Source organism: Sus scrofa, chromosome 6, assembly GCF_000003025.6.
Source record: "Sus scrofa isolate TJ Tabasco breed Duroc chromosome 6, Sscrofa11.1, whole genome shotgun sequence".
Classification (NCBI taxonomy): Eukaryota; Metazoa; Chordata; class Mammalia; order Artiodactyla; family Suidae; genus Sus; species Sus scrofa.
The window spans coordinates 115,717,655-115,729,684 of NC_010448.4; the positions used below are offsets into that span (position 1 = coordinate 115,717,655).

At 37.0% G+C, this 12,030-nt stretch overlaps 1 protein-coding gene across 2 annotated transcripts in view; it reads right to left on the bottom strand.

The window, feature by feature from the left end:
* Positions 1–12,030, bottom strand: part of TRAPPC8 (trafficking protein particle complex 8) — a 94,160-nt gene that overhangs the window by 25,146 nt on the left and 56,984 nt on the right. For both annotated transcript variants that reach the window (XM_021096212.1, XM_021096211.1), the window contains exons 20-21: positions 6,774–7,216; positions 1,112–1,259 (exon numbers count right to left, since the gene is read on the bottom strand). In XM_021096212.1, the coding sequence (XP_020951871.1) occupies positions 1,112–1,259; positions 6,774–7,216 (591 nt within the window). The remainder of the gene's footprint in view (positions 1–1,111; positions 1,260–6,773; positions 7,217–12,030) is intronic.

Below are 12,030 nucleotides of genomic sequence, written 5' to 3' on the forward strand. Positions count from 1 at the left end.
CTGAATCGTTAACCCTCAAGCCGCCAGAGAATTTCAACTAAAACCCTATTTAATCATATTATTCCCTTCTTCAAGAATATTCATTCTGATACTAACAGGACAAAAACAAGAATGATAAAATGTTTGAAATACTTTAATATAAAGGAAATGGTATGGTGAGAAAAGTATAAGTAAAGGGTTATCAAGTTAGCACTCAATGTGAAATCCTAATAGAACTTCCGAATTTAATAATGTATGGGAGTTCCCATTGTGGCTCAGACGTAACGAACCCAATTAGGATCCATGAGGACTTGGGTTCGATCCCTGGCCTCGCTCAGTGGGTTAAGGATCTGGCATTGCCATGAGCTGTGGTGTAGGGCAGAGATGAGGCTCAGATCCCACGTTGCTGCGGCTATAGCATAGGCCAGCAGCTGCAGCTGATTCAACCCCTAGCCCAGGAACTTCTATATGTCACAGGTGTAGCCCTAAAAAGACAAAGAAACTTTAAAAAAAATAAAAACTTAAAATTAAAAATTTTTTTTTTAATTTAATTACATCAAAAGACCTATTCTCAATGGTGAGAGTAGAAAGCACTATATGACATCTCTTTTGGGTTGAATTACTGGTGTATATGGCTATATTCCATACGATTACATAATATGTTAGTGCCGCCATGTTCTTTTATTTGAAAGACTGAGGGATAAAATTACAAAGCAAATCAAGGAGTTCTCGTCGTGGTTCAGTGGTTAATGAATCCGACTAGGAACCATGAGGTTGTGAGTTCGATCCCTGGCCTTGCTCAGTGGGTTAAGGATCTGGTGTCGCCGTGAGCTGTGGTGTAGGTCACAGATGCGGATTGGATCCCATACTGCTGTGGCTCTGGCAAACGCTGACAGCTACAGCTACGATTAGACCCCTAGCCTGGGAACCTCCATATGCCATGGGAGTGGCCCTAGAAAAGGCAAAAAGACCAAAAAAAAAAAAAAAAAAAATTACAAAGCAAATCAAGAATTAACATGTTTTCACATTCTATTCTATGTGAACAATTCTAAATTCCTAGCTTTTGCTGTCCTGTGAAGGAAAAAAAAAAAATCCATTATTAAAAACAACATTTAGTTTTAAACCAACTTACAGTATTGGTATTTTCCACATCCACAAAGACTAGCATATTGCCTCCTCTGCCCTCCTCATCTTCAAGAGAATTACTTCTGCAGACGGTGGCTCGTACATTCAGAGATCGACTGGTACAAATGACTGCTGTGTGTCTCAATATTCTGTGACTAAAGAGTAAAAATTACAAATTTAACCTAAGAACCACTCTGTGTTATGATTCTCTAATTCCAAATAAAGCTTTTAAAACCTCATCACTCTCAGGACCATCTACACTATAAAAAAACAAACACAATAAGGTAAAATTATCTAGTTAGCCTAACTTTAATTCACTTCTTTATTCATAATTAATTAATTAATTTGGAAGGAAACTATTAGTCTTTCTGACTCTTAAGCTTTTTCTCTGCTCCATCCATGAAAATAATCGTCATATAGTCATGTCTTGATTATGCCTCTTCTCTGACAGCAGTTCTAAAGTTAATGAATGCCTACCAAGTAAATTCTAAACTTTCACCTAGCATTTAAGGCTCACCACAATGGAGCTTTACAATTTAATGTTTATTCCCCTTTTACATATGTTTTACACTGCAGCCAAGCTAAGTGTACTCAGTTTATATTTCCTAGCTTGAATGTTTTCATTCAATATATACAGTTACTTGGAATGCTCACTACTCTACTGCCTATCCCCTTTGATATTCAAATTCTGAAATCTTTACTTTCCTTGGGAACTTGTTTAACCACTAACTTTCACAAAGCCTTTCTGGACTGCCCTGCTTTTCTATCATTTTCTTAAGGGGAATTAACATTTATTAAGGACCTAAAATGTACTTGTTCTTAAAATTATATCATTTTGTTCTCATAGTAACTTTCACAAAATATTTTGAACATTCCATTAAACATTACAATGTAGCATAGCTATTTCTTTTTTTTCTTTTTTTTTTTTTTTTTAATGGCCACACCAACATATGGAAATTTCCAGGCCAGGGATGGAATTGGTACTTCTTCGGCAACCCAAGCCATTGCAGATTCTTTTTTTTTTTTTTTTTTAATTACTCAAATGAATTTATCACATCTATACTTGTATAATGATCACAACAATCTGATTTCATAGGATTTCCATCCCACAGCCCAAGCACATCCCCCCACCCCCTCAAACTGTCTCCTCTAGCGACCATAAGTTTTTCAATGTCTGCGAGTCAGCATCTGTTCTGCAAAGAAGTTCAGTCTGGCCTTTTTTCAAATTCCACATATCAGTGAAAGCATTTGATGTTGGTATCTCATTGTACGGCTGACTTCACTTAGCATGATAGTTTCTAGGTACACCCATGTTGCAAAAAATGCTGGTATTTCGTTCTTTTTAATGGCTGAGTAATATTCCATTGTGTATATGTACCACCTCTTCTTGATCCACTCCTCTGTCGATGGACATTTAGGTCATTTCCGTGTCCTGGCTATTGACAATAGTGCTGCAGTGAACATTGGAGTACATGTGCCTTTGAGAGTCATGGTTTCCTCTGGATAGATGCCCAGGAGTGGGATTGCTGGATCAAATGGTAGTTCTATATTTAGTTTTCTGAGGCATCTCCATACTGTTTTCCACAGTGGTTGCACCAATGTACAATCCCACCAACAGTGTAATAAGGTTCCTTTTTCTCCACACCCTCTCCCACACTTATTATTTGTAGACTTTTGGATGATGGCCATTCTGGCTGGTGTAAGGTGGTACCTCATAGCAGTTTTGATGTGCATTTCTCTAATCATGAGTGATGCTGAACATCTCTTCACGTGTTTTTTGGCCATCTGTATGTCTTCTTTGGAGAATTGTCTGTTTAGATCTTCTGCCCATTTTGTGATGGGGTTGTTTGTTTTTTTGGTATGGAGCTGCAGAAGTTGTTCATAAATTTTGGAGATTAATCCCTTGTCAGTTGATTCATTTGCATAGATTTTCTCCCATTCTGTGGGTTGTCTTTTTGTGTTGTTTAGGGTTTCCTTTGCTGTGCAGACACTTTTAAGTTTGATTAGGTACCATCTGTTTATTTTTGTTTTTGTTGTCAATACTCTGAGAGGTGGATCTGAGAAGATGTTGCTGTCATTTATGTCAGAGAGTGTTTGGCCTATGTTTTCCTCTAAGAGTTTTATAGTGTCTGGTCTTCTATCTAGGTCTTTAATCCATTTGGAGTTTACTTTTGTGTATGGTGTTAGGGAGTGTTCTCATTTCATTCTTTTCCATGTGTCTGTCCAGTTTTCCCAGCACCACTTACTGAACAGGCTGTCTTTTGTCCATTGTATATTCTTGCCTCCTTTGTCATAGATGAGTTGGCTGTAGGTGTGTGGGTTGAATTCTGGGCTTTCTATCCTTTTCCACTGATCTCTATTTCTGTCTTGGTGCCAGTGCCAGGTGGTTTTGATGATTGTTGCTTTGTAGTATAGTCTGAAGTCCAGGAGCCTGATTCTTCCAGCTCCATTTTTCTTTTTTAGGATGTCTTTGGCTATTCTGGGTCTTTTGTGCTTCCACACAAACTTTAAAATGTTTTGTTCAAGTTCTGTGAAAAATGTCCTTGGTAGTTTGACAGGGATTGCATTGAATCTGTAGATTGCCTTAGGTAGTATAGTCATTTTGATAATATTAACTCTTCCAATCCATGAGCATGATATATCTTTCCATCTATTTGTGTCATCTTTGATTTCTTTCATCAGTGTCTTATAGTTTTCAGAGTACAGGTCTTTTGTCTTTTTAAGTAGGTTTACTCCAAGGTATTTTTTTCTTTTGGATGTGATGGTAAATGGGACTGCTTCCCTAATTTCTTTTTCTGCTCTTTCATTGTTAGTGCATAGCAACGCCGTCAATTTCTGTGTATTGATTTTATATCCTGCAACTTTGCCAAATTCGTGGATGAGCTCTAACAGTTTTCTGGTAGAGTCTTTAGGATTCTCTAGGTATAATATCATGTCATCTGCAAATAGTGATAGTTTTACTTCTTCCTTTCCAATTTGGATTCCTTTTATTTCTTTTACTTCTCTGATTGCTGTGGCTAGGATTTCCAGAACTATGTTGAAGAGTAGTGGCGAGAGCAGTCATCCTTGTCTTGTTCCTGATCTCAGCAGGCATTCTTTCAGCTTTTCACCATTGAGAATGATGTTTGCTTTGGGTTTGTCATATATGGCCTGTATCATGTTGAGGTAGGTTCCCGTTATGCCCACTTTCTGAAGGGTTTTTATCAGAAATGGGTGTTGGATTTTGTCAAAGGCTTTTTCCACGTCTATTGAGAGGATCATATGGTTTTTATTCTTCAGTTTGTTAATATGGTGTATCACACTGATGGATTTGTGGATATTGAAGAACCCTTGCATCCCTTGGATAAATCCCACTTGATCATGATGTATAATCCTTTTAATGTGTTGTTGGATGCGGTTTGCTAGTATTTTGTTGAGGATTTTTGCATCGATGTTCATCAGTGAAACTGGCCTGTAGTTTTCTTTTTTTGTGGTATCTTTGGTTTTGGTACCAGGGTGATGGTGGCCTCATAGAATTGGTGGCTTCCTCTGCAATTTTTTGAAATAGTTTCAGAAGGATTGGTGTTAGATCTTCTCTAAATGTTTGATAGAATTCGCCTGTGAACCCATCTGGTCCTGGACTTGTGTTTGTTGGAAGTTTTTTTTTTTTTTTTTTTTTTTTTTTTTCTGCCTTTCCTAGGGCCGCTCCTGTGGCATATGGATGTTCCCAGGCTAGGGGTCGAGTCAGAGCTGTAGCTGCTGCTACAACTACAGCTCATGGCAATGCCGGATCCTCAACCCACTGAGCAAGGCCAGGGATCAAACCCACAACCTCATGGTTCCTAGTCGGATTCATTAACCACTGAGCCACAACGGGAACTCCTGTTGGAAGTTTTTTAATCACAGTTTCAATTTCAGTTCTTGTGATTGGTCCATTCATCTTTTCTATTTCATCTTGGTTTAGTCTTGGAAGATTGTATTTTTCTAAGAATTTGTCCATATCTTCTAGGTTTTCCGTTTTATTGGCATATAGTTGCATATAGTAGTCTCTTATGATCCTTTGTATTTCTGTGATGTCTGTTATTACTTCTCCTTTTTCATTTCTAATTTTGTTGATTTGAGTCCTCTCTCTTTTTTGCTTGATAAGTCTGGCTAAGGGTTTATCAATTTTGTTGATCTTTTCAAAGAACCAGCTTTTCGTTTCATTGACCTTTTCTATCATTTTTTTCATTTCTATTTCATTGATTTCTGCTCTGATCTTTATGATTTCTTTCCTTCTACTAACTTTAGGTCTTGTCTGTTCTCTCTCGAGCTGCTTGAGATATAATGTTAGCTTGTTTATTTGAGCTTTTTCTTATTTCCTGAGGTGGGCTTGTATTGCTATAAACTTTCCTCTTAGAACGGCTTTTGCTGCATCCCATAGGTTTTGGAGTGTCGTATCTTCATTGTCATTTGCTTCTAGGTATTTTTTAATTTCCTCTTTGATTTCTTCAGTGTTCCATTAGTTGTTTAGTAGCATGTTGTTGAGTCTCCACATGTTTGTGTTTTTTGCAGTTTTTTTCTTGTTGTTGATTTCTAGTCATATAGCATTGTGGTTGGAAAAGATGCTTGATATGATTTCAATTTTCTTAAAGTTACCAAGGTTGGATTTGTAGCCCAGGATATAATCGATCTTAGAGAATGTTCCATGTGCACTTGAGAAGAATGTGTATTCTTCTGCTTTTGGATGAAATGTCTGTAAATATCTATTAAGTCCATCTGGTTTAATACATCATTCAGGTCCTGTGTTTCCTTATTGATTTTCTGTCTGGTTGATCTGTCTATTGCTGTATGTGAGGTGTTAAAGTCCCCCACTATGACTGTGTTATTGTCGATTTATCCTTTTAAGGTTGTTAGCAGTTGCCTTATATATTGCAGTGAACCTATGTTGGGTGCGTAGATATTTAAAATTGTTATATCATCTTCTTGGACTGATCCTTTGATCATTATGTAATGCCCTTCTTTGTCCCTTAAAATATTCTTCATTTTAAAGTCTATTTTGTCTGATATGAGTATTGCTACTAGTCATTGCAGATTCTTAGCCCACTGCACCACAGCAGGAACTCCCAACATAGTTATTTCTTGTTAATTTTGTAAAAATGAAAATGGCATTATTACAAACTATTCTGCTGTGCAATACAGAGGCGACAGATGCTTGTCGCTTGTGTTGGTTAGGTTTGATTTCTTCAGAGATCCCCCCAACACCACCCAAATCATCTCTTCTGCAAATACACATATTTTGTGAGGTAAGACAGGGAGTGAAGAGAGGAGGCAATAGGAAAAAAGAAAAGCAAAATAAAATAATTTTCTTTAAAGAGGATGACTGTAGGCAGGTTGACTTCATGCTAAATAACACTCTATGTTAATACATGCTACTTGTGAATTTCACTATTATGTGATAATTTTATCCACAATACTTAACTGTGTCAAAGAATCATGAAGTTTATAGACAGAAGCACGAAAAACATTTAATGTAGCTTAATTTTTTCCCCACTTTTGGCTACTCAAAACTTAGATTAGGGACAATCTCAGATATAAACTTCACACATAATTTGGAAGGGGGTAATTCGTCAATAAACAATGGAATATAGATGAATATTAAATACAGAGGTTAAGTCTAAAAGGTTTTTTTTTTTTTCTTTAACACTCACCGTATTTTGGGCTGCTTTTTAACACTTTCATAGTAAAACAAAAAGTTAATTTCATGGACACCTTCTTCATCTGGCCCACGCAACCACATCGGCAGCTGAACTGAAGCTCCAGGCAGAAGAACAGTGTCAGGAAGGGGAACAGGAATCACCTCTGGCTGACTTCCTGTGCCAATGCCAAAGTCTACAGAAGAAGCTGATGATGTGAGTGCTGTACACACAGAGGTAGGATCTGTCACAACAGTCTTGTAAGCACTACAGTTCTCAGAGGCTGAGGGACTTAGCGGTGTTAGAGCAGCCGTGTTACCACCGAAAGTAAAGAACTCTGGACGTTTAGAAACAACCCTCAATCCAGTAAGAGGACATTTGCTGACGTTGACAAATTCTACATATGCTTTTCGGATTTCCCCACAGAGGAGCCCTGTAGGAAAATGTATAAAGAACACCTGCATTGGAGGGAAAAAATACCATTATATTGTCTGTTAAGAATTCTGAACCTCTAACGAATAACACTTTAATTCTCTACTACAGGTTTACAAGTATTTTATTAATTCTCTTTGATATCTCCCTGAGTTATGTGGCAATTATGTGGCAATTAAGAATTTCACTTTTTTAAAAAAAGATGAGAGAGACCAGTGTTACTCAGCAACAGATTTCAAAGTTCTGAATTGAAGGAACAAGGTCATTATCTAGAGAGCTATCGGCAAAACTTTCACAACTGTGTAGATTACAGACAAGAGAAGCTGCAGGTAATTTAACATGGTCAAATGAATTAAACAATTAACAGTTGAAAACCCCTTAATATTTTCAACTTAAAAAACATATCAACTATCTATTTATACATTATTAAAACGAAAAGACACGCGGACTTCCTGTTGTGGCTCAGTGGTTAACAAATCCGACTAGGAACCATGAGGTTGCAGATTCAATGGGTTGCCTTGCTCAGTGGGTTAAGGATCTGGCATTACCATGAGGTGTGGTGTAGATCCAAGACGCAGCTTGGATCCCTCATTGCTGTGGCTCTGGCATAGGCCAGTGGCTACAGCTCCAATTAGACCCCTAACCTGGGAACCTCCATATGCCTCAGGTGCAGCCCTAGAAAGGAAACAAAAAGACAAAAAAAAAAAGAAAGAAAAAAGACATACAATATGTCTTAAAAGGGAAAAATGTACAAATGCATGATTCCATATCCATAGTTTTAAAACCCAATTGCTCTGAACATCTTCAGGCTTTCAGTAACCCATGTGGAAGCATAAACTGATCTTGCAAAACCTTATCTTCCCATGTGGTGCAGCTTGTTAAGGATCTGGCATTGCCACAGCTATGTGCAGGTCACAACTGCAGCATGGATTCAATCCCTGGCCCACCCTTCCAATGCTATGGGTGTAGCACTCCCTCAAAAAACACCTGACCGGACTAATGGAGGCTCTTTATAGTCTTTCTCATTTAGTGTGATATTCATATGGTTCACAAAGCCACATTAATGTGCTTGATGACAAGGTGCTGCCACAAACCTAACAAGCCAGATAACACTTTAGATGTAAACACACACATACACATGCACAATTTCTAAAAAAGTTTTTAAAGAACTGACTTTAAAAATCAGCTTGGGGAGTTCCCGTCGTGGCGCAGTGGTTAACGAATCCGACTAGGAACCATGAGGTTGCGGGTTCGGTCCCTGCCCTTGCTCAGTGGGTTAACGATCCAGCGTTGCCGTGAGCTGTGGTGTAGGTTGCAGATGCGGCTCGGATCCCGCGTTGCTGTGGCTCTGGCGTAGGCCGGTGGCTACAGCTCCGATTTGACCCCTAGCCTGGGAACCTCCATATGCCACGGGAGCGGCCCAAGAAATAGCAACAACAACAACAACAAAAGACAAAAGACAAAAAAAAAAAAAAAAAATCAGCTTGGCTTAAGAATTTCAGATAAGGGATTACGGACCTGTACCAAAGAGTTACAAATATGGGCTAACAAAATCATCAATTAGGTCATTTTTATTTAAAAGACCCACAAGTGTAAATGTCAGAAATACACTGACAACATTTAAAAAAGGAGGAATATAAAGGCAACAGTATGAGGAATGAAGTTATAGCTGGCTGTCCCAAAGGAGTTATTAAAGGCCAGCAGAAATATCTGCGTCTTTTAATTTAAGTTTGAATGGGACTTTATTATGGCCATAGTCTTAAGAAATTAGATAAAACTGGGAGAAACCTGAGGCTTTAAAAATGGATGTAAGACAACAAGGGATTAACATAGATACCCGAAACTTCTTAATTCAAGAGATTAAGAAGACAGGAGGCGTTCTCCCGTGGCACAACAGGTTAAGGATTTAGTGTTGTCACTGCAACAGCTCAGGTCATTGCTGTGGTGTGGGTTAAATCCCTGGCCCGGGAACTTCCACATGCCATGGGTGTGGCAAAAAAAAAAAAAGGAAAAAATAAACTAAGTATAGTATTATATTGAAGACACTACCAGTGTACTGATTAGCTGGTGCTGATGAGCTTAGTCAAATAAGCTAAAATTTGTGAGGAATTTTGATTTGTTACATCAAAAACAGCTGCCTGAGTAACAAGTGAAATAGAGTACTGTAAACACACACTAAAACACACCCAGACACCTGGATACTATAAAGAAGGCTGCAACACTTGTAAAATGAGGTGAGTAATGGAATAAGTAAAAGACCAGTGATACACCATTTGTAGGACATTATGCAATTTATCTTCAGAATAAACATTTTACTAAATATACAATGTTGACTCTTTAAAGAGAATCAGTATATGGAGCCTTTACTTCAAACGCATTGTTACTAAATGTCCTTTGAAACAGCTGATGTTTTGGACAGCTTCCAATTTAAATGAAAAATAAGGCCAGGAACCAGGAATCATACTTCTAATTTATCCTAAAGATGCATGTGTGATATGCATATACATGATGCATGGTATGCGTAACGTTAGTCACTGTGGTTTTAGCTGTAACAGCAAGTGATTAGACACCTGTCTATCACAAAAGTCTGGCTGAATAAACTACATATACACAACACACTGCCTATGCAGTGGAAACCTGAAGGAGCTTGATCTTCTGTTTTTTTATAAAAAGTTTTCCTAACAAAAAGTTTAAAAAAAAAAAAAAAAAAAAGGAATTCCTGTGGGTTAAGAATCCATCTGCAGACATTAGGATTTCTTTTTCTACTAATATTGATGTCTACTATTGTTCATCAAAAAAAATTCATAGAATATTCCCATTGCTAATATTTTATGCAGATATATCGTACAGAATTTAAAGTGTTTAAGGAACAAATTAAGTACTGCATAAACTGCTTCCATCTATACCTTGAAGTCCAGCTACTACCAATAGATAAAATCTGGACATATATTATACTTAGACTACTTGACGATTTTCTTTAGATTCCCACACTGAAGAAACAAAAACTCGAAACTTAAAGTGTCAACTTATGGATGTGCCTGAATACATGAAAGATGAAATGAAACTCATATTAGGAAACCAAACAACACAAAGAACTCATAGAAAAGGCCTCTAACTAAATCTGCACTATATCAACTCTTTGTGATTATTTTCCAGGTTTTCATTTATCTTTTTTCTTTGCTCATGTATGTTTTGCCATACAAGAGATTTGCTTGTTAAAATCTTATTATATAATTAAGTTAAATTAAATCAAAATATTTTTTCTTGGTGATTTTGAAAAAAAAAGTGAATGTACAGTTGTTATGTAGAATAGGAAGTCCTCTGCTTTAAAATATCCTCTTAAGGGAGAATGGCATCTATAACAATAAAATTTGAAAAATAAAACACTATAGTATTCAAGAAGCAAAGTATAGAACCAGCAGTATCAAAAACAAGATGAATGTAAATTTAAAGACTGTTAAAGAGAACTTAAAAGTCAAGTATCATCTGGTTCACTCTCCTATACTACTAGTGGGAAGATAAATTGGTACAACCACTATGGAAAACAGTATGGATGTTCCTTGAAAAACTAAAAACAAAACTACCATATGACCTAGAAGTCCCACTCCTGAGCATCTATCCAGAGAAAACCATAATTCAAAAAGATACATACACCCCAAAGTTCACTACAGCACTATTTACAACAGCCAAGACATGGAAACAACCTAAATGTCCATCAAAAGAGGGAAGATAAAGAAGATGTGGTAAATATATACAATGGAATATTTAAAAAAGAATGAAATAATGCCATCTGTGGCAACATGGATGGACTTAGAGATTATCATGCTGAGTGCAGTAAGGCAGACAGAAAAAGACAAATATGATATGATATCATTTCTATGTCGAATTTAAAAAAAAAAAAAAGATAGAAATGAACTTATTTACAAAACAGAAACAGACTCACAGACTTCAAAACAAACTTATGGTTACCAAAAGGGAAAGGGGCAGAGGGAGGGGATGCACTGGGAGTTTGGGATTAACATATACACACTACTACATATAAAATAATCAGCAATAAAAAAGAATGAAATAATGCTATTAGCAGCAACACAGACAACCAGAGATTATCATACTAACTGAAGTCAGAAAGAGAAGGACAAATACCATATGATATCATTTACATGTGGCATCTAAAATACGGCACAAAAGAACCTATCTACAAAACAGAAACAGACTCACAGACATAGAGAACAGACTTGTGACTTGCCAAGGGGGAGAGGGGAGAGAGTGGGATGGACTGGGATGTTAGGGTTAGTAGTCTCGAACTATTACATTTAGAATGGATAGATAACAAGGTCCTACTGTGTAACACAGGGAATTATATCCAGTCTCCTGGCATAAACCATGACGGAAAATAACATTAAAAAAGAATGTGTACATATATATGTAGGACTGAGTCACTTTGCTATACGGCAGATATTGGCACATTATAAATTAACTATACTTAAACTAATAAAAATAGATAATCAACAAGGAGCTACTGTACAGCACATAATAACCTACATGGGAAAAGGATCTGAAAAAAGAAGGGATATGTATACATATAACTGAACCACTCTGCTATACACCGGAAACGAACACAACATTGTAAATAACTATACTCCAATGTAAAGTTAAATTTTTAAAAAAGAATTACAAACTCTAAATAAAAACCACCATCTGGTTCAACTTACTTCATTATATAAGTGAACAAACTTTCCAAGATCAGTTAATTAGAGCTGGGCTTAGACAGAGGCCAAAATGCTGAACTCTATCCATTAACAATATGTGCCTGAGAAGCATGGCACTTAAAAACCACCGG